The following is a 26,838-nucleotide window of genomic DNA, read 5'->3' as shown; positions in this document are numbered from 1 at the left end:
TGTCCTGAGAAATAATGGCAGATTTGCCGTGGTAATTGCTACCACTCTTCAGCAGTTTCCTGCGTCTGGCCCAACACTGTCGAGGGCCTGTGTGTCCTTCCCCGATGACTTGCTAGCGGCCTGGTCAAAATGCAGAGGAAATTGCCTGAAAGCCATTTTCTCAAACATTGGAGCCCATATTTATCCAAACATGGAGAATGTCATGAGATAAAACACAGAAGTAAAGACGACAGTACTTAACTGGTTAAGTAAATACAGTTGAAGATTACTTCGGAATTAACATAATTTCTGGTGTATAATCACTGGAGGTCATTACTCATTATAACAGTCTGACTCACTGTGTCATCTCACAAAGAACACTAAACTCATCACACAGCAACTTAACACTCAACAGCTAGGTAAGACATATACAGTACAAGGCAAGCACCAATACAACTTTAAAATTAGCAGCCAATGATGGGAAATACTGGTAATGGTAATGGTAATGGTAATGGTAATGGTAATGGTAATGGTTTTATTTCATTTGAACATGCATCAGATTACAATTGAGTGCATCACATAATCAGTTCACAGTTCCACATGTCCAAAAGGAGTAGGAAGAAGCAAAGCTTATTAAATCCTACCCCTCCATCTGGTACTTTTATCAGTAACTGTTACATTTGTTCACTTCCTGCTTTCCATAATACAGTTTAAGTTTTTTTTGTTTGTTTTTGTTTTTTTAAATAATGCACCTCGTACCGAAGTACGTGCATGTGTACCTAATATGAATAGATATGTTTGAGAGTTAATAATAATATCATTTAATAATATCCATGTCTGCCACAGTGCCACCCAACATCAAGGGTGAGGAGATGAACGCCACTGTGATGCTTGGTGGTCCCGTGGAGCTGCACTGCCTGAGTGACGCCATTCCTCCACCCACTTTGTCGTGGCGCAAAGATGGTCGCCCGTTGTTCAGGAAGCCTGGTCTAACGGTCTCAGCAGATGGGAGTTTGCTCAAGGTATGGAATGCACAGCCGCAGACACAGAAGACCCCTTCCTTGCTTGTAGCTTGTTTCAGATGGACACTATCATCTGTGTCGTGTATCAGGGTTGGGATTAGGCTTAACTCGTGATTCTCTTTGCTAGGTTGACAGTGCTCAGGTTCAGGATTCTGGCAGGTATACGTGTGAAGCCACTAACGTTGCTGGAAAAACTGACAAGAACTATAATGTGAATGTATGGGGTGAGTTCTGTGTTTTATCTTTCTATGTTGTTGATAAAGTAAATTATACCCTCATCAAACACACCAACACTGCACATTTTAAACTTGTATTATGCAGTTCTGTGAAGTTCTTATGGTAATTATACTGTATGTGCAAATTACCAAAACTGTAATCTGCACTGATGGTGGGCGGGCCGATCCAAATGTCACTATTATAGTATTAGCGTGATGAGATAGATTTTTTTTCTCTGTTTAATTTCATAAATATGTGTGTTTTTCTTGTAATGTTCCAGTATCCAGTTCCAGAATTAGTCCAAGTGTAATCAATAATAATAATAATCAATTTTAATAAACAAAAGATTAACTCATAAGGAGCCACACAACAAAATAAATGCTAAGTACTAAAGAAAAAAGCTAGAAACGAAGTAAACACAAACCTCACCATAGGAGGTGGAAACAGGAATGCGCACAAAAAGAGAATAAGCAATTGTATGTAATGTAGTCTATAGGGAATAATGTTATATTGTCTTAATAATATACTATAAGAATAATATACATAATATACTATTAAGATATTGTTGAATTATTCACAGTGTGCTGCTGACCTAAAATATTTGTTATGTGTGTTATTCTGATATGAATTAATAGATTAAAGACAAAAATACCAAAATCATGGCTGCATGGTGGACGAGTGGTTACACAGCTAGGAGACCCAAGTTCGATTCCACCCTCGGCCATCTCTGTGTGGAGTTTGCATGTTTTCCCCGTGCATGCTAGGTTAATTGGCGACTCCAAATTGTCCATAGGTATGAATGAATGTGAGTGTGAATGGTTGTTTGTCTATATGTGCCCTGTGATTGGCTGGCCACCAGTCCAGGGTGTACCGCGCCTCTCGCCCGAAGACAGCTGGTATCAGATCGATACCAATATTTCTAGTATTGCCCACCATTAAATTGTAATCACTGAGCGCCTCCTTCTGGTGTCTTGTCCCTACTACAGTTTCTCCCAATATTCGAGGCTCAGAGGAGGTGTCACTACTCACAGTGATAGAAGGAAGTCTCATCACTCTGGTGTGTGAATCCAGTGGAATACCACCTCCTAGTCTGACTTGGAGGAAGAATGGTGAGTATCGGTGACGCAAAAAGCCACTTGTGTATCATTTTAATACACAAACCAACGTATGACCTGCGTGCATTCCAGGCGCGTCACTCCAGTCTAGCCAGCGACTCAGGATTTTGTCAGGAGGTCGACAGCTCCAAGTCTCCAGTGCTGAACGGACCGATACGGCGTCTTATGTCTGTACGGCCTCCAGTGCAGCCGGCAGCACCTCTAAAGAGTACAGCCTGCAGGTTTATGGTAAGTACACATTTATTATTGCTCTATGAAGCTACAACTTAAAAACAGTAGATAAACATATATTCTCATAATAAAGGCTGGACCGAGACTCCCATTCCATTTATTCTCTTATGGATCATCTCCATTAGTATTCTTTGGTGGTAATGTGCTGTTCCATGGGGTTCTCGTACCCCCCCAAATACCAGGGATCTACTGTACCATCATATGTAAACATGCCAAGTAACCACTAATCATTCATTCATTCATTCATTTTCTACCGCTTTTTCCTCACGAGGGTCGTGGGGGTGCTGGAGCCTATCCCAGCTGTCTTGGGGCGAGAGGCGGGGTACACCCTGGACTGATCGCCAGCCAATCACAGGGCACATATAGACAAACAACCATTCACACTCACATTCATACCTATGGACAATTTGGAGTCGTCAATTAACCTAGCATGTTTTTGGAATGGGCGGCACGGCGGTCGAGTGGTTAGCGTGCAGACCTCACAGCTAGGAGACCAGGGTTCAATTCCACCCTCGGCCATCTCTGTGTGGAGTTTGCATGTTCTCCCCGTGCATGCGTGGGTTTTCTCCGGGTACTCCGGTTTCCTCCCACATTCCAAAAACATGCTAGGTTAATTGGCGACTCCAAATTGTCCATAGGTATGAATGTGAGTGTGAATGTTTGTTTGTCTATATGTGCCCTGTGATTGGCTGGCCACCAGTCCAGGGTGTACCCCGCCTCTCGCCCGTAGACAGCTGGGATAGGCTCCAGCACCCCCGCAACCCTCGTGAGGATAAGCGGTAGAAAATGAATGAATGAATGTTTTTGGAATGTGGGAGGAAACCGGAGTACCCGGAGAAAACCCACGCATGCACGGGGAGAACATGCAAACTCCACCACTAATAAACATATTAAATTAAATCTGCCATGTGTACCAATTTATTTCTTCTTCTCACATTCAGTGCGGCCTTCCATCAGGCGCAGCGAGGGAGACGCAGATGACGTGATTGTGACAAAAGGAGGCGATGTGACGCTGCAGTGTGCTGCAGACGGCGTGCCACGACCAGCAGTCACTTGGCTGAAAGACGGACGTCCCATCACAGGCCAGCACGGTGCCAAGGTTCTTAACGAAGGGAGGCTGCTGCAGATCAAAGACGCTAAAGTATCAGACACGGGACGCTACACCTGTACTGCTGTTAATGTGGCGGGACAGACAGACAGCAAGCATGATATCAGCGTACATGGTAAGAATCATTAACCAGCGTTTAAAGACAATTTGTGTTAGCATCATGCTGTGGTTATTTTACTTATTTTCTCCTTGTTTCCCAGTTCCGCCAACTATTATTGGTCAGGTTCAATTTCCAGAAAATGTCAGTGTTGTTGTAAAGAACCCGGTTGCTCTTAGCTGTGAGGCTTCTGGCATTCCTCTCCCAGCCATCACCTGGCTAAAGGATGGCCGGCCAATAAAAGGGACCGGTTCACTTCGTGTACTCTCAGGTAATCTTTGATAACATATATCGTATATGTATTCAATATACAGTAAACCTCGGATATATCGGACTTGGATATATTGGAAATTCGCTCACAACGGACAGATAAAAAAGAACCAATTTTTCTGTAATGCATTTCCAATGAAAATTCATTGCATATATTGGATTTTTTATAACGGATTTCGCCTATTTCGGACAAAATCTCCAGTCCCGTTCCAATTAATTTCCATTAAATTTCCCTCACATATATCGGATGGCCGCATCGTGGCTCTCCGATTCGCCGAATCGTGACAGGCCGCTATACGACGTCATTTGCAGCGTTTGCAGCGTTTGCAGCGTTGCGCGTCCAGGTACATTGGAAACATAGTCAAGGAAGTGCCTTTTTATAACGGATAAAATCCGATTTACGCATATACCGGATATAAATCCGATATATGCGTAAAACGGACATTTTCCGGTATACGCATATAACGGATTTCGCTTATATCGGACAAAACCAGTGGGAACAATTGAATCCGATATATCCGAGGTTTACTGTACTAAGTTCTATATGAAGTATTTCCATAATGCCTCATATTAACTCTCTAACAAGATCTCATAGTGTATAGACTGGTCATATATCTCATCTCGTTTCATATTATCTACATACTGTATTGTATATAACTCTGGGAAAAACTGTTGAATTTGTTAATACTTGGGTTGTTTATATTGTTTATTTTTCTATATTGTGTATTTTGTACTGCTTAACTGACTCTGTACTCTTGCTGCTGTGCAATACAAATTTCCCCACTGAGGGACGAATAAAGCCATATCTTAATCTTAATCTTATTCCAATATGGCTTGATGGACAAATTGATAATGAAATTGTTCATCTGTAGGTGGGCGTAGCCTGCGTCTAATGCACGCTGCAGTCGAGGATGCTGGGAGGTACACCTGCATTGTGTCAAACAGCGCTGGTGAAGAAAAGAAGGATTTTGATCTTGACATCCTTGGTAAATTGATAATATTATTTCATATATATATATATATATATATAATAATTTATCTGGAGGCACATTTCAACACATATCTTTCTTAAACACAATAGTTCCACCAAGCATTGTGGAGGAAGAAAGTGTTACTGACACAAAGGTGAAGGAGCGACATAACATTACTCTGACCTGTGAGGTCTCAGGTAAAAGACATTAAATGCATCACAACACCAAAATCTCCATAACGCCCTATTAATGTACAATCTACTTTTATTGTTAGGTAACCCAGTTCCTGAGATTAAATGGCTGAAAGATGGGCAACAGTTACTTCCTGACAGGCGCCACCACGTCTTGTCTCATGGTCGTTACCTCCAAATATCTGGTGCCCAAGTGGCTGACACTGGCAGGTACAGCTGCCTGGCATCGAATACCGCAGGGGATCGCAGTCGCCATTTCAACCTCAATGTCCTGGGTACATTCATAACGATCATTCATTGAATACACATTTGTCTATGTTTTATATACAGTACTTACTGTCTTCTGTTTTTGTCAGTTTCCCCCACAATTTCGGGGTCAGGCCCGGATGGTGCGGCAGAGGAGGTGACAGTAACGCTGAGCAGCCCCACCTCACTGGCGTGTGAAGTTCAATCTTACCCTCCTGCACTGATCACCTGGCTCAAAGACGGCATTGCTTTTGAGTCCAGCCGAAGCGTCCGAGTTCTTCCAGGTTTGTTTTTATATATGATGAAGTGCGTACGGTATGTAAATATGGAAATATTTGTGAGTTATCATATCATTATATATTAAAAAATATAATATCAATAATAATATAATATAAAATCCACCCTCGGCCATCTCTGTGTGGAGTTTGCATGTTCTCCCCGTGCATGCGTGGGTTTTCTCCGGGTACTCCGGTTTCCTCCCACATTCCAAAAACATGCTAGGTTAATTGGTGACTCCAAATTGTCCATAGGTATGAATGTGAGTGTGAATGGTTGTTTGTCTATATGTGCCCTGTGATTGGCTGGCCACCAGTCAAGGGTGTGCCCCACCTTTCGCCTGAAGACAGCTGGGATAGGTTCCAGCACCCCCCGCGACCCTCGTGAGGATCAGCGGTAGAAAATGAATGAATAATATAATATAATATAATATAATATAATATAATATAATATAATATAATATAATATAATATAATATAATATAATATAATATAATATAATATAATATAATATAATATAATATAATATAATATAATATTGTGCCCTGTGATTGGCTGGCGACCAGTCCAGGGTGTACCCCGCCTTACGCCCGAAGACGGCTGGGATAGGCTCCAGCACCCCCCGCGACCCTCGTGAGGAAAAGCGGTAGAAAATGAATGAATGAATAATATAATATAATATAATATAATGTAATGTAATGTAATGTAATGTAATGTAATGTAATGTAATGTAATGTAATATAATATAATATAATATAATATAATATAATATAATATAATATAATATAATATAATATAATATAATATAATATAATATAATATAATATAATATAATATAATATAATATAATATAATATAATATAATATAATATAATATAATATAATATAATATAATATAATACAATACACACTGCATCCTTTCTCAGGTGGACGAACCCTTCAGATTCTCAGTGCCAAAAAAGAGGATTCTGGGAGATACACTTGTGTTGCCACTAATGAGGCTGGAGAGACACTGAAACACTATGAGGTCAAAGTCTATGGTGAGTTCAGGCTCCTGCACGTCATGTACCTTTTTCTCTAAATCGGACCTTTTTAACTCCTCATTCTAACTTCAAACTTCATTTTCCGGCCCCTTAGTTCCCCCACAGATCAATAAAAATGATATCCCTGGAGAAGGATTGGCTCCTAAAGATGTCAAGATCAAAGTCAACAGCACACTTACCCTGGAGTGTGCAGCTGAGGCCTTTCCTAGTCCAGTACTGCAGTGGTACAAGGATGCACAGGTACCAAGCCCGTCTTTTTATTTGGATGTATTTTTATGTGAATATGTAAATTCTAGGCGGCATGGTGGACTAGTGGTTAGCGCGCAGACCTCACAGCTAGGAGACCAGGGTTCAATTCCACCCTCGGCCATCTCTGTGTGGAGTTTGCATGTTCTCCCCGTGCATGCGTGGGTTTTCTCTGGGTACACCGGTTTCCTCCCACATTCCAAAAACATGCTAGGTTAATTGGTGACTCCAAATTGTCCATAGGTATGAATGTGAGTGTGAATGGTTGTTTGTCTATGTGTGCCCTGTGATTGGCTGGCGACCAGTCCAGTGTGTACCCCGCCTCTCGCCCAAAGAAAGCTGGGATAGGCTCCAGCACCCCCGCGACCCTCGTGAGGAAAAAGCGGTAGAAAATGAATGAATGAATGTAAATTCTACATTTTTCATTCCCTTTTCTCTATTTGATGCGTCTTCTGTATAGATTCTGCAGGCGGATGAGCATGTATCCATCACAGCAAACGGTCGTATTGTTCAGATCAAACACGCTCAGGTGTCTGACACAGGCCGCTACACCTGCATCGCCACCAACGTGGCTGGAGAGGACGAGAAGGACTTTGATGTAAATATACAAGGTGAACCGGGTCATCTGATGAGACAAAAATGTGAATTCTCTGTGCGTTCTTGGGCTATTTGTTAAATCCCTGAATGTAAAATATCTAAAAACAAATCACAATAACAGTAAAATAGTTCCCACCAATGAAATGAATGTCTCTTTCTGTCCTCAGTTCCTCCTAATTTCAACAGACCTGGAGGAGCTGGTGACGCAACATCACCCCTTAGCTTCGGAGTAGATGCTCGCGATGTCATACTGAATAATCCAATCTCTTTGTATTGTGAGACCAACGCCGTACCCCCTCCAACACTCACCTGGTTTAAAGATGGGGAGGCGTTAGTGTCCAATGACAACATTCTGATTCTTCCAGGTGAGACAGACATGCGACGTCGCTAATTTAGAAAATAAGAGAATGGGTGCACATTAACATATCAGTGCTTATTCTCAGGAGGAAGAGTGTTACAGGTCCCCAGGGCTCAGGCAGAGGATGCGGGAAGATACACATGTGTGGCTGTCAACGAAGCAGGAGAAGACTCCATTCAGTACGATGTCCGAGTATTATGTAAGTATGTTGAATTTGAATGAATAGATTTTTGGAGAACCCCAGTTTTTTTTAATATGTCGCTTCAGTGCCCCCAACTATACGAGGAACGCCCAGCGATTTGCCTGATGAGGTAACAGTCTTGGCAAATAAAACAACATTACTGGAATGTCACGTGGATGGAAATCCTGCTCCCATGATCACCTGGTTTAAAGACAGCGAGCCAATCAGCCCCGGAGGACCTCACAGGATTCTGTCCAATGGCAGAGCACTTCAGGTAGCAACAGTTTTTGGCAACATTAGAGATCGACCGATATGTTTTTTTTGGGGCCCATGCCGATACCGATACTGATTTCCATCAGGCTGATTTTGCTTGGGCCGATATTTGTGACCGATACTGCTTTTGCTCCCTCAATTTACATGAAAAAATGATCATTATAGGTTATCACATGATTTGTCTGACCTTCGGTCTCGGGCTGATACTGACACTTGGGGGCATGATACCTGGCCTGATACCAGACAAACCATGTGATGATCTTATTATCACATACTATTTAATCATGAGCTTATTATCACGTACTATTTAATCAAAAGACCAATTTGTTTCCAGAAAATGTTCAGTTTATTACATGTATTATCTCTAAACAGTGTAAACACAATAATGGCAAAAATATTTCAACAATAATATTTTATCAACAGTCTTATCTTATCAATGTCTGACAATTAAAGTTCCATTAATCAAGTTTGGGCAGCAAAACAAACGCTGTGTGTTCACGCTTGTGAGCTGTTCTCTGATTGGTTGTTTCACGGGCACGATACCAGAGCAGCGCGCTCTGAGTGGACAGCTACGGGGGCTGATACTGGACATGGTTAAACTCTATATTTTATCAGTATCACTGCCCTGGGCTTTGACACAGTATCATTTCGGCCTTTTCCCGTATCATTCATGGGCGGTTTCTAGGGTACAGGGCCAATTAATACTGTCGTATGTGATAAAGTGTATTATCACATACGACAGTATTAATTAACCATGTCCAGTATCAGCCCCCGTAGCTGTCCACTCAGAGCGCGCTGCTCTGGTATCGTGCCCGTGAAACAACCAAAAAAAAATGTAAATATTGGCCTGATATATCGGCCGGTTTTTGGAATGTGGGAGGAAACATGCAAACTCCACATCGAGATGCCCAAGCGAGGAATCAAACTAGCTGTGTGGCCTGCGTGCTAACCACTCAGTCACCGTGCAGCCTAAATCAAAATCAGAACCTGTCGGAATTGAACCTGTGATTCAGAATGTTTTTGGAATGTGGGAGGAAACCGGAGTCCCCGGAGAAAACCCACGCATGCAAACTCCACACAGAGATGGCCGAGTGTGGAATTGAACTCGGGTCTCTTAGCTGTGTGGCCTGCACGCTAGCCGGTCGATCCTTAGTCAACATGTCAAATAAAACAACATTTCCACCTCAATAATAATAATACCGTAACACTGCTTAATTATTACTGTCGCTTTCATAGGAGCAGATCATTTCCTATGCTGTCATGACTATTTAGCCCTAGAACACAATAATCTGTGTGCCTTGAAAAATCAGTCAAAATCATCAAAACAATGGCCGGTACCAAAAGAGACTGCTGTTATTTTCATGCTTTCTGCGTCTCTATGTACAGGTCTTGAATGCCCGAGTGACGGACACAGGACGCTATGTGTGCGTTGCTGACAATGTAGCCGGAAGTGTTGAAAAATTTTTCAATCTCAATGTTCACGGTAAGCCTGTTAAAACGTCACATGGAGCTGAAATTTTATATAGAATACAGAAGTATAGTTGTCAGTTTTTCCTAACCCCACCTCTATGTCTCCAGTTCCTCCTACTATTTTAGGCCTAAATCCTGACAATGTGACAGTGGTGGTCAACAACTTTGCATCCCTGTCGTGTGAAGCTACCGGTTTCCCCCCTCCGACCTTGAGCTGGTTAAATGACAGGGGTCCCATTCAGGGCAACACCAATGCACTCATTATGCCGGGTACTGCAAATTCAATTTTAAGATTCTCTTACTGGTTTTTAAATGTCTTAACGGCCTTGCCCCTTCGTATTTATCTGATCTGCTTTTACCATATCAACTCCCGCGGACCTAGTCCTATTTTATGCTCTTAGTCTTCAGCTTTTAACTCTAGTGTTTTGTTTTTATCTTTTTAGTCCTATTTTATGCTTAGTCTTCAGCTTTTAACTCCAGTGTGTTGTTTTTATCTTTTTAGTCCTATTTTATGCTCTTGGTCTTCAGCTTTTAACTCCAGTGTTTTGTTTTTATCTTTTTAGTCCTATTTTATGCTCTTAGTCTTCAGCTTTTAACTCCAGTGTTTTGTTTTTATCTTTTTAGTCCTATTTTATGCTCTTACAAATTTCCCCACTGAGGGACGAATAAAGGCATATCTTAATCTTAATATCTTAGTCTTCAGCTTTTAACTCCAGTGTTTCGTTTTTATCTTGTTAGTCCTATGTTATGCTCTTGGTCTTCAGCTTTTAACTCCAGTGTTTTGTTTTTATTTTTTTTTGTCCTATTTTATGCTCTTAGTCTTCAGCTTTTTACTCCAGTGTGTTGTTTTTATCTTTTTAGTCCTATTTTATGCTCTTAGTCTTCAGCTTTTAACTCCAGTGTTATGTTTTTATCTTTTTAGTCCTATTTTATGCTCTTAGTCTTCAGCTTTTAACTCCAGTGTTTTGTTTTTATCTTTTTAGTCCTATTTTATGCTCTTAGTCTTCAGCTTTTAACTCCAGTGTTATGTTTTTATCTTTTTAGTCCTATTTTCTGCTCTTAGTCTTCAGCTTTTAACTCTAGTGTTTTGTTTTTATCTTTTTAGTCCTATTTTATGCTCTTGGTCTTCAGCTTTTAACTCCAGTGTTTTGTTTTTAACTTTTTAGTCCTATTTTATGCTCTTAGTCTTCAGCTTTTAACTCCAGTGTTTCGTTTTTATCTTTTTAGTCCTATTTTATGCTCTTAGTCTTCAGCTTTTAACTCCAGTGTTTTGTTTTTATCTTTTTAGTCCTATTTTATGCTCTTACAAATTTCCCCACTGAGGGACGAATAAAGGCATATCTTAATCTTAATATCTTAGTCTTCAGCTTTTAACTCCAGTGTTTCGTTTTTATCTTGTTAGTCCTATGTTATGCTCTTGGTCTTCAGCTTTTAACTCCAGTGTTTTGTTTTTATTTTTTTTTGTCCTATTTTATGCTCTTAGTCTTCAGCTTTTTACTCCAGTGTGTTGTTTTTATCTTTTTAGTCCTATTTTATGCTCTTAGTCTTCAGCTTTTAACTCCAGTGTTATGTTTTTATCTTTTTAGTCCTATTTTATGCTCTTAGTCTTCAGCTTTTAACTTCAGTGTTTCCTCAGGGGGGGTCCTCCACACTAGGGGCTTTGTCAGGTCTGCTGAGGGGGTGCCATCCTTGGGTCCCTTCGACCCGGCCGGCTGGGGGTTCCTCCCTTTAATGGGGGGGTCCACCCGTCTGTCGGAGTCGGGGGGCCCGGGTGCTGGTCCCCCAATGTCACGGCCTGCAGCTCCTCCCAGTGTGGACGGCCCCAAAGGTGGCGTTTCCTTGATCCTTGACCCTGATCTTGTGATTGTGTGTGTGTGTGTAGTATGGAGGGTGGGAAGGAGGGGCTTTCTCTTGTTTGTTTGTTTTTTCCTTTTAATTGTGGTAATTGTTTTAATTCTGTAAAGCACTTTGTGTTGCATGTCTTTGCAGGAAAAGTGCTATACAAATAAAGTTTTGATTTGATTGCATGAGTGACGAGGGGCTGCAGGGATTTTTAATATTTAACAATATTAATTTGTGCCTTTCAGGTGGTCGTACTTTACAGATCATGAAAGCCAAGGTATCCGATGGAGGAAAGTACAGCTGTGTTGCCATGAATGCAGCAGGAGAGGCTTACAAGAGCATCTACCTGACAGTTTTTGGTCAGTATTGCAAGTGCAAGAAAGAAGGCTCATTGTGACCAAAACAAGAGAGTAAAATGTTTCATTCTTCTTGGCCTCTCAGTTCCTCCAAGTATCCGGGACAATAATGGGGACTCTCCTGTGGTTTGGAATGTACTCGCTGGTAAATCCATAACTCTGGACTGTGAGTCCAATGCAGTACCGCCTCCTACTGTCACCTGGTACAAGAATGGTAGGATGGTAATGGAATCAGACAACCTGCACATGCTGGCAGGGGGTCACATGCTTCAGATCAGAGACTTGGAGGTGAGACTCAAAGAATGCAAAATAAAGCAATACTATAATATATTTTTGGATTATATTCATAGTTTTTAGCTCTGTCTAAATCAGGGGTCTCAAACTCAGTTTACCTGGGGGCCACTGGAGCTAGGGTCGGGGTGAGGCTGGGCCGCATCAGGTTTTCAAAAAAAAACAACAAAAAAAACGCATTTATTAAAAACAGAAAAATGAATAAACTTTGCTTTGGTTCCGATTTTCTTCAAGAAAAGCTCTGATAAAACATTCCACTGTTCTCAAATATCTTACTTTTTATTTTTCTACACAAAATAAGATCAAGAATAAAGAAAATCAATCAATCAGTAATAAATAAATATAATAATTAAAAATTAATAAACCACATATAGTTGGTGGGTAGACAAATTATTTTTTTCAGATTTTTTCAGATTAAAATGAACAAAGCATTATTAGAGCCCTGTAGACATGACAAAACACGACTATAGTCACATTTATACTCTTTTTTTATTTACAACATATTGCGCAACTGCAGGGTCTTGAGACACATGCTAACTCGTAAACTAGAGATCTAGCGACCTAAACGGTAGCCTCTAAGTTATTTCCTTTAAACTTAAATAGCCAAACACTTACCACTTCCACACGGATAGGGAGGATAACTATTAACAGTTATTTAACCTTTAACATGAACATTAATCAAACATAATAATTTTTTCTGGGTACATGATACCATACAGCATCCATATCAAACTTGCGCGGGCCGCACTAACATTAAACATTCATATCAAGGCGGGGGGCCTCAAACTAGTGTCCTGTGGGCCGCGTGTTTGAGACCCCTGACCTAAACGGTAACCTTCAAGTTATTTCCTTTAAACTTAAAAAGCCAAAAACTTACCACTTCCACACGGATAGGGAGGATAACTATTAACAGTTATTTGACCTTTAACATGAACATTAATCAAACGTAATAATTTTTTCTGGGTACATGATACCATACAGCATCCATATCAAACTTGAGCGGGCCGCATATTAAACTTTCATATCAAGACGGGGGCCTCAAACTAGTGTCCTGTGGGCCGCGTGTTTGAGACCCCTGACCTAAACGGTAACCTTCAAGTTATTGCCTTTAAACTTAAAAAGCCAAAAACTTACCACTTCCACACGGATAGGGAGGATAACTATTAACAGTTATTTAACCTTTAACATGAACATTAATCAAACGTAATAATTTTTTCTGGGTACATGATACCATACAGCATCCATATCAAACTTGAGCGGGCCGCATATTAAACTTTCATATCAAGACGGGGGCCTCAAACTAGTGTCCTGTGCGCCACATTTGGCCCGCGGGCCGCATGTTTGGGACCCCTGGTCTAAATATTGTTGTTTGACCCTCAGGTGTCTGATACCGGACAGTATGTGTGCAAGGCTACCAACATTGCTGGTCAGGTGGACAAGAACTTCCATCTGAATATTTATGGTATGCAACATAAGCTGATCACTTCTTTCATTTGTTAAAGTTAAGACTTTTATTTCAACATCACTTGCAGTTCCTCCAGTTATCGATGGCCCGGCTGAGGAAAACGTTGTGGAAACCATTAGTAACCCAGTTACCTTTGCCTGCGATGCAACTGGCATCCCGCCTCCCAGTCTTACTTGGTTAAAGAATGGACAACCATTAGGTAAAGTTTGTGGAACAATTAAAGAACTCACATTCCAATGATTGAATACCAATAATACTTTGTTTAGAGAGCTCAGGTTCTTTGGAGATGCACATCTTCTCTGGAGGCGGCAAGCTCCAGATCGCACGTACACAGATGTCAGACACTGGCATTTATACGTGCTTGGCCTCCAACGTGGAAGGCAAAGCTCAGAAAAACTACCACCTCGCCATACAAGGTACTTGGTTTTTATGTGAAGAGCACATTGAAAAGCTATTGCTATCAACTTGACTGAAGCTAAAACCACAACTACACTCTTAAGTCCCTCCTAGTATCTCAGGATCAGAGCTGCCCAGTGAGATCGGAGTCCTGCTTAATGAAAGTATAGAGTTGGGTTGTCAAGTCCAGGGATTCCCAGTTCCAACCATTCAGTGGTTAAAAGATGGGGAAGCCATCAACAAAGCAGGGAATAATAGTTTCAGGTACAGCACTAAACATGGATACAGTAGATGATGATGCTAGGATGATGATGATAACGATGATGATGTGGTGTTGCTTGCAGCATCAGCCCAGATGGGAGCATTCTCACTTTGACTGCTGCTCATCCCACTGACAGTGGCAAGTACACCTGTGTTGCCTCCAACAACGCAGGAGAAGAAGACAGGATATTTAATTTGAATATATACGGTCAGTCAATACATTTCTGACTTTGCTGTTAGTCCTCCTTAACTCTATTTGCTCCCACAGTCCCCCCTGCAATTGAAGGCAACAGTCAAAAAGTTGAGGAGTTGACAACAGTCCTGGACAGCTCAGTCAACATCGAATGCGTCGCTGCTGGTTCTCCTCCGCCGCACCTCAATTGGCTGAGAAATGGCCTTCCGCTTTCAGTATCCACCCACATTCGCCTCCTCTCTGCCGGCCAGGTGCTCCGGTAGGTCAGTGGACTGAGCTGCATTAGCAATGACGTCTTTACACTTCGCCTTCACGCGATACCATTTTATGAGTAGGTTCACCACTGTTTGGTACCCAAAATAGAACTCATTCATTCATTTACCGTTTATCCTCACAAGGGTCGTGAGGCGCGGTACACCCTGGACTGGTGGCCAGCCAATCACAGGGCACATATAGACAAACAACCATTCACACTCACATTCATACCTATGGACAATTTGGAGTCGCCAATTAACCTAGCATGTTTTTGGAATGTGGCAGGAAACATGCAAACTCCACACAGAGATGCCCAAGCGGGGAATCAAACTAGCTGTGTGGCCTGCGTGCTAACCACTCAGTCACCGTGCAGCCTAAATCTAAATCAGAACCTGTCGGAATTGAACCTGTGATTCAGAATGTTTTTGGAATGTGGGAGTCCTCGGAGAAAACCCACGCATGCACGGGGAGAACATGCAAATTCTACACAGAGATGGCCGAGTGTGGAATTGAACTCGGGTCTTTTAGCTGTGTGGCCTGCGCGCTAACCACTCATCAACCGTGCAGCCACTATGTAATAATAATAATAAATGTAAAAAGTATCAGTCTGAAGAAACCGGAGTACCCGGAGAAAACCCACGCATGCACAGGGAGAACATGCAAATTTCACACAGAGATCACCAACTATGACATATTTTCACTTTGTGCAATGTTCCAATTCATACCAATCCATACCAATTCATAATTCCGGCATAATATCTAAACCAGGATTACCCGTACCCAAGTCTCAGATGGTGGAACCTACACATGCGTTGCGTCCAACAGAGCAGGAGTCGACAACAGACATTACAACCTCCAGGTACATGGTGAGTCTGACATGTAATATTTTATAGTCTTAATAATAATCTTCTCAAAACTCACCTCCTCTATTACTGTTCATCTCAGTCCCTCCAGTGCTGGATGGAGTGGGGAGCACAGAAGATGTGACCGTCGTTAAAGGAAACTTGGTTTCTCTGCTGTGTTTGGCAAATGGCACCCCGACCCCGTTTGTTGCGTGGCTCAAAGACGGGGTCCCTATGTTATTTGACACCAACCTGATATTACGCAACCATAATAGCACCGTGCAGATCCTCCACGCTCAAGTCAGCGACACAGGACGCTACAGCTGTATTGCTAGCAACACTGCAGGTCGAGCCAGTCGTCATTTTAATTTAAAAGTGCTCGGTAAGTGGAAGTCGTAAACATTAAGACATTTTCTTCTCATGGTTATATTTGTGGTGGTGATGTGGTTTTGACTTTTTATTTTCAGACCCTCCACAAATTAAGGACTCCGGTGTACCAGTAGACGTTTCTGTGGTTGTTAATAACATACTGGAGCTTCAGTGTGAGGTCTCGGGTATCCCACCACCCTCCTTGACGTGGATGAAGGATGGGCGTCCGCTCCCACAGACAGATAGCATGCGACTCCTTCATGGAGGAGAAGTTCTCCGTGTGGCCTCAGCACAGGTGGCAATGGCCATTGTTTTTTTTTCAAGTACTATTCATAGGTCAACGCTACCTAGTCACTGCATATATTACAATGCACACTTCAAATAATATACTGTATTTTTCATGTAAATTCAGTTGGAGGACACTGGCAGATACAGTTGCTTAGCCAACAGCCCAGCAGGCGATGATGACAAAGAGTTTTTAGTGCGGGTGCACGGTGAGTAACATTATAGTAACAACTTTCCACCTTTACCTTTAGACAGCGCTATAAATCAGTGTGCTGTATCCGCTTTTTTTTTTTTTCCATCAGTTCCCCCGAATATTGCGGGGGAGAGTACACCTCAGGACCTGTCGGTGCTGAAGAACAGGCAGGTGACTCTTGAGTGCAAGTCTGACGCTGTTCCGCCTCCGACGCTGAGCTGGCTCAAAGATGGTCAACCACTGCAGGTGAAAAAATGGGCAAATATGTTTGGTAATAGTAATGGTAATGGTTTTATTTCATTTGAACATGCATCAGATTACAATTGAATGCATCACATATGACATAGCTAAGATGACAGTGCTTAACCGGTTAAGTAAATACAGTTGGAGATTACTTCGGAATTAACATAATTTCTGGTGTATAATCACAGGAGGTCATTACTCAATATAACAGTATGACTCACTGTGTCATCTCACAAAGAACATTAAACTCATCACACAGCAACTTAACACTCATCAGCTCGGTAAGACATATACAGTAAAATTAGCAGCCAATGATGGGAAATACTGGTAATGGTAATGGTAATGGTTTTACTTCATTTGAACATGCATCAGATTACAATTGAATGCATCACATAATCAGTTCACAGTTCCACATGTCCAAAAGGAGTAGGAAGAAGCAAAGCTTATTAAATCCTACCCCTCCATCTAGTACTTTTACAATCAGTAACTGTTACATTTGTTCACTTCCTGCTTTCCTAATATAGTTTTTTTTTTTTTTTTTTTTTTTTTGTCCCGTACCGAAGTACGAGGTGACATGACCATTTATGTTGACAAGTCCTGGGTTGCCATTGTATTTCACTTTGTCTGTGGTTTACATATTATTCCTTCCATAAGTCAATGGAAATTGGGGTCCATGGAGTAGCTGGGGTAGCTGCAGCAAGACATGCAACGGAGGGCAATCAGTTTTACAATCAGTAACTGTTCACTTCCTGCTTTCCATAATACAGTTTAAGGTTTTTTGTTTTTTACCGAAGTACGAGGTGATATGACCATACAATGACATTATGTGTACCATAGTAACTGTCAATATAGTTTCAATTAATTGCGCTTCTCCTGAGTTGTTTGCATTAATGACATGCGTGTGCTGTGCAGGTGTCTGCTCGTGTGCGTGTTCTCTCAGACGGCCGTTACTTGCAGATCAACATGGCTGAGCTCAGTGACAGGGCTCAGTATACCTGCGTAGCCAGGAACGTCGCTGGCAAGACCACGCGGCAGTTTAACCTGACTGTTAATGGTAAAATGTATTTTTTATATTTTCTTTTACAGTAAAAAAAGTAAACATACTTTTATATATATACATATATATATATATATATATATATATATAACATGTTCTTACAGTGGCCCCAACAATTAAAGACGGCCCTCAGACAGTGTCAGTGCATATCAACAAGCCAGCTGTACTGGAGTGTATTGTAAGCGGTGTGCCAGCACCTCGTGTCACATGGAGGAAACATGGAGCCATAATGGCTGGAAATAACCCCAGGTATACCCAAACGTGATTGTCCTTAAAATGTTGCAAGCTCTGCGTTAAAAAAAAATGCATTCTTTTTTTGGTATAAATGTGTGTGCAGGTACACATTTATGGAGGATGGCTCGTTACACTTCCACTCTGCACAGGTGACCGAGACCGGGCGCTACTTGTGTATGGCAACAAACCCGGCTGGGACGCAGCGCAAGAGAGTAGATCTTCAAGTATACGGTGTGTGATGAACATGCAAATATATAGTTTGCTGGTATACTGTATTGTAGCTGACTTTTCTCACATTTGTATGCTTGTTTTCTTCACATTTGAGGTAGAAATAAAACCTAAATCCATCCATTTTCTATGCAGCTGATCCTCACTAGGGTCGCAGGTATGCTGGCGCCTATCCCAGCTTAATTAATTAATTAATTAATAACAATAATTAATAATATATATTGTATATAACATATATAATATATATAATTATTATATAATTATAACTATTATAATAAAAATATAAATTATTCTAATAATTATATAATTATTATATTATTTATATATATATATATATTATATGGTCGACAGCCAATCACAGGGCACATATAGACAAACAACCATTCACACTCACATTCACACCTATGGACAATTTGGAGTCGCCAATTAACCTAGCATGTTTTTGGAATGTGGGAGGAAACATGCAAACTCCACACAGAGATGCCCAAGCGGGGAATCAAACTAGCTGTGTGGCCTGCGTGCTAACCACTCAGTCACCGTGCAGCCTAAATCTAAATCAGAACCTGTCGGAATTGAACCTGTGATTCAGAATAATAACGTTCCGTCTGCTTTTTCTTTCATCATTACTACTAAACTACACAATAGTCGCATCCTGTTATATTAAGAACATATATTTCTACAAATACACCATTGTGACTGAATTTGTATATTCTGCACCCCATACAAAGACACAATGAATGCATTTGAACTGCGTCCGTAAGCCAACAACTTGTTGTATGCTGCTTTACAGTGCCTCCCTCCATCGTTGACGGTCGTACCAACGTGACCGTGACAGTTAATGTTCAGACCACCCTCAGCTGTGAGGCCAGTGGCATACCCAAGCCATCTGTGAGCTGGATAAAAAATGGTCAAGCCATCAATACGGATCAAAACCAGAATATGTACAGGTTGATTCAGGTTTTTTCCCTTTCTGTTTATTTATCCAAAATCTTCCTATCCCAGGCTAATATTTCACTTTATTTCTTTATCAATACTGAATGACTGAATATTTGGTTTTATCATTTGCAGATTACTTTCATCTGGTTCACTAGTAGTGATAGCCCCCACAGTGGAGGACACAGCTTTGTATGAGTGTCTTGTCTCTAATGAGGCAGGAGAAGATTCTAGATCCATCAGCCTCACTGTCCAGGGTGAGAGCCATTACGTTTACAGACCTCAGACATTACATTTGGCATTTTGTAATTCCACCGCCTGTCTTTTTAGTTCCACCATCCATAGCCGATGAACCCACGGAGCTGGTTGTAACTAGATTGTCCCCGGTGGTCATTGCCTGTAGTGCATCTGGCGTCCCAGAGCCCACAATCCACTGGAGCAAAGATGGCTTCGAGCTGCCCGATCTGGGACAAGGATACAGCATCCTGGACTCAGGTTAGTGTTGTCTAAGTTAGTGTCTAGTTTCTAACCTCTAACAACGTTGCATCATTTTATATACACGCTTTGATCATGCATTAACACGTAAACTGACAATAACATGTAATAGTTGCAGTATTTTGCCGTATTTTGATGATGGTTCCCCTTTGAGGGCTTTCATTATTATTGGCTAAAAGCGGGTCTTGTTTTAAAGAATTCACTCTAAGATTAATTAATATATACAGTTTCGGACATTAATTTGTTTCAGAAGGTCTGACTCAAACCAAAACGCACTCTAACCAAGGCACGTTTTCCCATAGATAAATTCAATTAATGTTATGTTCATTCATCATTCATTCATTCATTTTCTACCGCTTTTTCCTCACGAGGGTCACAGGGGTGCTGGAGCCTATCCCAGCTGTCTTCGGGCGAGAGGCGGGGTACACCCTGGACTGGTCGCCAGCCAATCACAGGGCACATATAAACAAACAACCATTAACACTCACATTCATACCTATGGACAATTTGGAGTCGCCAATTAACCTAGCATGTTTTTGGAATGTGGGAGGAAACCGGAGTACCCGGCGAAAACCCACGCATGCACAGGGAGAACATGCAAACTCCACACAAAGCGTTCTTTAGTTTTTGATACATTTTTATACAAACTTGTGTACCTAATATGGTGCTGGTGAGTGTATAGAAGTGATTAATCATGCTGACCTGAAAACAAAAAAAAAACAACAAAAAAAACCCAAAACTATATTAGGAAAGCAGGAAGTGAACAAATGTAACAGTTACTGATTGTAAAAGTACCTGACCTGCCATATCGTTGTGTGTGTTCAGGTCAAATAGAGATAACCTCAGCTGACCTCAGTCATGCAGGACGTTACTCATGCACAGCTAAGAATGCTGCAGGATCCACCCGTCGCCATGTGCAACTCACAGTACAGGGTACGTTTTTCATTTTTCAAATAAGCGTTACTTGGAGAAGACATTTGACTCTGTGTTCTTATGACGAAACGCAATTGAGTACTACAACGGTGATGAATGCTGCTCATCTATTTCCCTAGAACTTCCTGTGATTCATTCCCACCCATCCACCCTGGATGTGATCCTCAATAATCCCATTGTTCTGCCCTGCAGAGCCACAGGCTCACCAAGGCCGACTGTCACCTGGCAGAAGGAGGGTATTAATATACCCACAACAGGTAACCACGTTTTTTTTGTGTATGTGTCATTGTGATCACTCATGAAGGAAAGTACTATATGCTCTCCGACAGCTGGACGTTTTACAGTACTACCGAATGGAAGTCTTCAGATCACCAAGACATCTGTGTCCAACTCTGGAACTTACATATGTGTGGCTCAGAACCCTGCAGGGACAGCTCTGGGCAAGACCAGACTCAGAGTACAGGGTTAGTTATGTTATGTCATTACACTTAATATTGGCTCCCAGCTGAAAATGTTTATAAATATTATCGTCAGAGGTTATACATTTATGTAAAGATATCACAGCTATTCATTCTGGCAATACATGCTTTTTCTTCTTCATCGTAAAATAGCAGGTAGTAGCACAAGCGAGTCGCTGATGTTTGAGCTTACCACTTCCACACAGAATGGGAGGAGAACTTCTTGTCACTCTTATCATTTGTCATATCCAAATTACACAACAGTGTTTACTTATAGGCGGCACGGTGGTCGAGTGGTTAGCGCGCAGACCTCACAGCTAGGAGACCAGGGTTCAATTCCACCCTCGGCCATCTCTGTGTGGAGTTTGCATGTTCTCCCCGTGCATGCATGGGTTTTCTCCGGGTACTCCGGTTTCCTCCCACATTCCAAAAACATGCTAGGTTAATTGACGACTCCAAATTGTCCATAGGTATGAATGTGAATGTGAGTGTGAATGGTTGTTTGTCTATATGACAAACAACCATTTCCTTGTAGAAAATGAATGAATGAATGCATACTGATGTTATCATTATGTTCCGCAGTCCCTCCTGTCATCAGGTCAGAAACCCAAAAATACACGGCACCCGTTGATTCTTCTGTTACACTCCAATGCCAAAGTGATGGCGCCCCTCCACCTTCTGTGACGTGGCACAAAGATGGGCAGCCCCTGAGTGAATCTGTCCGTCAGCGTGTGCTGGGTTCAGGCTCCCTACAGATCGCCTTCATCCATCCGAGCGATTCAGGAGGATACACTTGCACTGCTGCCAATGACGCAGGAACAATGAGCCTGGAGATGAGCCTTACTGTGCAAAGTGCGTTTCCTTAAATAGGTGCTATTACCAATGTAATCAAATTCAATATTAATCAATTCCTTCTTTGTTTGCAGTCCCTCCCTCCATTCTTGGTTTAGAGCAGGAAGTAGTTGTGATGGAAAATAATCAAGCCCAGCTGGTGTGTGTGGCAAACGGCGTACCTCCGCCGACTCTCTCCTGGGAGAAGTACGGTGTACCCTTAGTAGACGGCACCGGGGAGTACACCATTTTGCCTTCTGGGGAGCTGGTTATTGATACTGCTCAGGTGAGCCCCATAAGTCTGTTTTCACTGCCCTGTAAATGCTATAATGTATTTTTTAAGAAATGCAACTCTCTCCTTTCCCACCATCTGTACTAGCCTGGCGATGCAGGCAGCTATACATGCATTGCCACCAATGAAGTGGGTCAAGACAGTCAGACAGTCATCCTGTCTGTTCACACTCACCCTGCCTTCACTGAGCTGCTTGGAGATGTCTCACTTAACAAGGGAGAGCGCCTCCTGCTGGCCTGTGAAGTCAGTGGCATCCCTCCGCCCCGGATCACATGGGCCTTTAACAACAATATTATTCCAGGTACAACAACAGCATCTTTCTTATTATTATGATATTATGATTCCAAATGTTCTTTGTTCATGTAGCACGTGATTGACGCAACCCTCCCATTCTTCCCACATTCCAAAAACATGCTCGGTTAATTGGCGACTCCAAATTGTCCATAGGTATGAATGTGAGTGTGAATGGTTGTTTGTCTATATGTGCCCTGTGATTGGCTGGCGACCAGTCCAGGGTGTACCCCGCCTCTCGCCCGAAGACAGATGGGATAGGCTCCAGCACCCCCGCGACCCTCCTGAGGAAAAGCGGTAGAAAATGAATGAATTAATATGTTATATGATTGAAATAATGTTGTTAGCGTAGAGTTGGAATATTGATAATATTGATGAAATAATATTGATAAAAATACATTATTTTATAAAAGTTGCCATTATTATGAGAAAAACTAAATGATATCGTCATTTTTGGTCTATTAGGTTGCATAAAAGTTGTGTTTCAGATGTTTTAAGAATTAAATCACAATTTTTTTTCCAAAAACGGATATGCCAATATTGTCCAACTCTCAATTTCCAATACCAATACCAGCCGATACCGATATATCTCCTGTGGTGGAATGAATACATATATGTTGTATACAGCATTTTTTTAATATTGGTTTTCATGATTGTAAAAAATCAACATTCAAAATTTGTATGCTGATATCGGGGTGATAATTATTGATACAGATAATGACCGACATGGGGGTTCACTCAGATGTTCAGACAGTTTGTTTGTTAGAGTTTGTTAGAGCGAGAGAGGCTGAAAACAAAGACGCACGCAAAATTGTGTTAAAATGCAATCCAATATCCAAAGCAGATGACACACCATATAAAAAGGAATCACACTAATTTTCAATCTTTCTAATTTGCTGTTATGATAGTTCACTATGACCACATGAATGGCCACAGTGAGTTGGTGATAGATCGAGTGAGTAAAGAGGATGCTGGCACTTACACCTGCGTGGCGGAAAACACAGTTGGAACCATCAAGTCTGTGGGATTTGTCTATGTCAAAGGTAAGACACAATGACTCTATAATACTCTATGTATCTGACAACTTGATGACAAACCAGATGTGCCTCACTCATTCTTCAGAGCCTCCCATCATCGATGGGGACCTTCACTCCAATCGCATCGAACCGCTGGGCGGAAATGCCATTCTGAACTGTGAAGTTCGGGGAGAACCACTGCCCACCATCCAGTGGAGCAAAAATGGAATAAACATGCAGATCAACAACCGCATCCGTCAGATGGACAACGGTTCTCTGGCCATCTATGGCACAGTGGTAGGAAAACACATTAGATACAGTATTTTATAGCAAGTACAGGCGGTCCTCGGGTTACGTTACTGTGACGCAAGTCGAGTTTTGGTTTAAGTCTAAATTGACTCCGAAGCACTTTATACAGAACACATAAATGACATATAAGTAGACAGTAGACTACTTTCTCTTTTTCAATAAAGAGATGGTTAATTGCCCCCCTCGTCATCATCCTTATGATCTCAGGGAAAAACTAAATTTGAAACACTTATATGCTAGGACTACGTTAAAAAGCCATAGCATTTCAGTATGTGGAATCAAACTATGGAATGGATTGAGTAAGGAACTCAAACAATGCACAACGATGAGCAACATTTATACTCTTTTTATTTACAACATATTGCGCAACTGCAGGGTCCTGAGACACATGCTAACTCGCAAACTAGAGAGGTAGCGACCTAAACGGTAGCCTTCAAGTTATTTCCTTTAAACTTAAATAGCCAAAAACTTACCACTTCCACACGGATAGGGAGGATAACTATTAACAGTTATTTAACCTTTAACATGAACATTAATCAAACGTAATAATTTTTTCTGGGTACATGATACCATACAGCATCCATATCAAACTTGCGCGAGCCGCACTAACATTAAACTTTCATATCAAGGCGGGGGCCTAAAACTAGTGTCCTGCCACCCACATTTGGCCCGCGGGCCGCGTGTTTGAGACCCCTGTTGTAAAAGTACCAGATGGAGGGGTAGGATTTAATAAGCTTTGCTTCTTCCTACTCCTTTTGGACATGTGGAACTGTGAACTGATTATGTGATGCGTTCAATTGTAGTCTGATGCATGTTCAAATGAAATAAAACCATTACCATTACCATACAAAGTCCGGCTAGAAGTTACAAAACTTTATCTTTCTGATGATCTTTCAATGTAATGTGAGGAAGCGTGAGAGAAGAGACTCTTGTGTTTCTAAAATGACAAAAAACCCCGTAAACCGAGGACCACTTGTACAATTTAACATCCTCAGTCAGTGGTGCATTTTATGTGTGTCTTAATTGAATTTCGCACAGAGTGAAGATGCAGGCAATTACATTTGTGTGGCGACAAATGATGCCGGTGTTGTCGAAAGAAGTGTTACGCTCACTTTACAGAGTAAGCCGTGTGTGAAAATGATTCCATTTTTTTTCCGAATCAGGTGTGCTAGAGACCAAACATCTGAATTCTTTTCCAGGTGCACCAAGTATTATAGTTGAGCCTGTAACATCAATGGTGGATGCTGGCACTCTAGTGGTGCTCAACTGCCAGGCGGAGGGTGAGCCAACCCCTTTAATAGAATGGTCCCGCCAAGGGCGTCCTCTTTTGGGCAGGGACCACTTCTCCATTCTGTCTAATGGCTCCCTCAGGATAAACAATGCCCAGAAGGAGGACACATCTGAATATGAATGTGTGGCTAGAAACCTGCTTGGATCAGTGTTGGTTCGGGTTGGGCTCACTGTTCAAGGTCAGTTCTTTGTAACGTCGTTTTTTCCCAAGTGGTCACAAAAGGCTGACATCCATGCAAATGTTTCTGTTTTTTCAGTCCATGGGAGCTACTCAGAGTGGGCTGAGTGGGGTCCTTGCAGTTTGACTTGCGGGGTTGGTTCTCAGAGGAGGCAGAGACAATGTAACAATCCTCTACCTGCCAATGGAGGGCGCCACTGTGCAGGATCAGATGTAGAAACACGCAATTGTCAAGGGAAACCTTGTCCAGGTAGGAGAATTTAACTCAACGAAACTTAACTAAAAGGAAAAATGCAGTACTGAAAATGTGTACATCCCCAGTTGATGGTAACTGGTCAGAATGGTCTTCATGGGAGGAATGCTCCCGTAGCTGTGGTCATGGCAACAGAACAAGGGTACGGACTTGCAGTAATCCACCAGCTCAACATGGTGGAAGGCCATGTGAGGGGAGGGCTGTGGAGGTCATTATGTGCAGTGTCCGACCTTGTCCAGGTAACAGGACGCCATTTTGTGCATATTGTATACCCATGGTGAAGTACTTACTCTTTATACTTAATACAGTGGCAGGTGGCTGGGGGCCTTGGCTTCCTTGGAGCCCATGCAGTGAAACCTGTGGAAAGGGTATGCAGTCCAGAATCCGTCTGTGTAACAACCCCCCTCCAGCGTTTGATGGGTCACCGTGTGAGGGCACAGACACTCAAATACAAGTCTGCAAGGAGAAACCATGTCCTGGTGAGGAACTCTTACTGTTACAAACATATAACAGTAATGTAACCGACTCAACAAATGACTATATTTTCGCTAGTGGATGGGAAGTGGTCATCGTGGGTGAGCTGGGGAGCCTGCAGTGTTTCTTGCGCGGGAGGGACCCGACAGAGAACACGCCTCTGTGCCAGCCCTGCCCCGCAACATGGTGGCAGACAGTGTGAGGGCAATGACGTACACATCGACTATTGTAATAGTGACCCCTGCCCTGGTGAGTTATCATCTGTTTAGGTATGTGTCTTATATGTCTTATATAGTCCAACCCATTTATTGTCACGATTGGGCTTCACCCCCTTGTGACAGCTCTTAGTTTTTGTCACGAGCGGTCTTGGTAGCTTTGTGATGCAGAGAGCGGGACCAAAAGTGCAGATAAAAGGGTATCTTCTTTATTACAAACACCAAACAAACCCAACCAAAAGACAATGAAGCCGCAACAGAACGAGCACACACCTGAAGTAAATAGGATTAAGAAATTAGAGGCAGGTGCGTGAAAAGAGCAGGGATAAGGAAACCGGAAGGGAACAACAAAGGAAGTGGTTACAAAGTAAGGGCATGGACACCGGAACAGAGGCAAAGAGGAAAACTAAGAGAGCTGTCACGAGGGGGTGAAGCCCGATCGTGACAGTTTTCCTCTTTTCCTTAGTTCCT

At 42.0% G+C, this 26,838-nt stretch overlaps 1 protein-coding gene across 2 annotated transcripts in view; it reads left to right on the top strand.

Annotated features, from left to right (window-relative positions):
• Window positions 1-26,838, top strand: part of hmcn1 (hemicentin 1) — a 96,152-nt gene that overhangs the window by 55,352 nt on the left and 13,962 nt on the right. For both annotated transcript variants that reach the window (XM_058072226.1, XM_058072225.1), the window contains exons 41-91: window positions 826-1,001; window positions 1,129-1,225; window positions 2,204-2,326; window positions 2,405-2,560; window positions 3,505-3,786; window positions 3,872-4,039; window positions 4,911-5,024; window positions 5,120-5,206; window positions 5,284-5,475; window positions 5,557-5,730; window positions 6,648-6,761; window positions 6,859-7,004; window positions 7,471-7,621; window positions 7,775-7,972; window positions 8,051-8,164; window positions 8,233-8,420; window positions 9,806-9,902; window positions 9,998-10,159; window positions 11,977-12,090; window positions 12,173-12,375; window positions 13,759-13,840; window positions 13,911-14,042; window positions 14,110-14,259; window positions 14,344-14,503; window positions 14,584-14,708; window positions 14,769-14,952; window positions 15,717-15,814; window positions 15,894-16,172; window positions 16,258-16,454; window positions 16,572-16,653; window positions 16,747-16,883; window positions 17,793-17,934; window positions 18,042-18,186; window positions 18,275-18,402; window positions 19,190-19,346; window positions 19,468-19,589; window positions 19,663-19,827; window positions 20,653-20,760; window positions 20,880-21,017; window positions 21,090-21,224; window positions 21,801-22,070; window positions 22,145-22,335; window positions 22,429-22,642; window positions 23,541-23,675; window positions 23,755-23,945; window positions 24,996-25,077; window positions 25,157-25,426; window positions 25,505-25,675; window positions 25,747-25,917; window positions 25,987-26,157; window positions 26,231-26,401. In XM_058072226.1, the coding sequence (XP_057928209.1) occupies window positions 826-1,001; window positions 1,129-1,225; window positions 2,204-2,326; window positions 2,405-2,560; window positions 3,505-3,786; window positions 3,872-4,039; window positions 4,911-5,024; window positions 5,120-5,206; window positions 5,284-5,475; window positions 5,557-5,730; window positions 6,648-6,761; window positions 6,859-7,004; window positions 7,471-7,621; window positions 7,775-7,972; window positions 8,051-8,164; window positions 8,233-8,420; window positions 9,806-9,902; window positions 9,998-10,159; window positions 11,977-12,090; window positions 12,173-12,375; window positions 13,759-13,840; window positions 13,911-14,042; window positions 14,110-14,259; window positions 14,344-14,503; window positions 14,584-14,708; window positions 14,769-14,952; window positions 15,717-15,814; window positions 15,894-16,172; window positions 16,258-16,454; window positions 16,572-16,653; window positions 16,747-16,883; window positions 17,793-17,934; window positions 18,042-18,186; window positions 18,275-18,402; window positions 19,190-19,346; window positions 19,468-19,589; window positions 19,663-19,827; window positions 20,653-20,760; window positions 20,880-21,017; window positions 21,090-21,224; window positions 21,801-22,070; window positions 22,145-22,335; window positions 22,429-22,642; window positions 23,541-23,675; window positions 23,755-23,945; window positions 24,996-25,077; window positions 25,157-25,426; window positions 25,505-25,675; window positions 25,747-25,917; window positions 25,987-26,157; window positions 26,231-26,401 (7,959 nt within the window). The remainder of the gene's footprint in view (window positions 1-825; window positions 1,002-1,128; window positions 1,226-2,203; window positions 2,327-2,404; window positions 2,561-3,504; window positions 3,787-3,871; window positions 4,040-4,910; window positions 5,025-5,119; window positions 5,207-5,283; window positions 5,476-5,556; window positions 5,731-6,647; window positions 6,762-6,858; window positions 7,005-7,470; window positions 7,622-7,774; window positions 7,973-8,050; window positions 8,165-8,232; window positions 8,421-9,805; window positions 9,903-9,997; window positions 10,160-11,976; window positions 12,091-12,172; window positions 12,376-13,758; window positions 13,841-13,910; window positions 14,043-14,109; window positions 14,260-14,343; window positions 14,504-14,583; window positions 14,709-14,768; window positions 14,953-15,716; window positions 15,815-15,893; window positions 16,173-16,257; window positions 16,455-16,571; window positions 16,654-16,746; window positions 16,884-17,792; window positions 17,935-18,041; window positions 18,187-18,274; window positions 18,403-19,189; window positions 19,347-19,467; window positions 19,590-19,662; window positions 19,828-20,652; window positions 20,761-20,879; window positions 21,018-21,089; window positions 21,225-21,800; window positions 22,071-22,144; window positions 22,336-22,428; window positions 22,643-23,540; window positions 23,676-23,754; window positions 23,946-24,995; window positions 25,078-25,156; window positions 25,427-25,504; window positions 25,676-25,746; window positions 25,918-25,986; window positions 26,158-26,230; window positions 26,402-26,838) is intronic.

This window comes from Doryrhamphus excisus, chromosome 5, assembly GCF_030265055.1.
Source record: "Doryrhamphus excisus isolate RoL2022-K1 chromosome 5, RoL_Dexc_1.0, whole genome shotgun sequence".
NCBI lineage: Eukaryota > Metazoa > Chordata > Actinopteri > Syngnathiformes > Syngnathidae > Doryrhamphus > Doryrhamphus excisus.
Note: the sequence above shows the minus strand (reverse complement) of the source record. Positions and strands in the feature narration are given on the sequence as shown.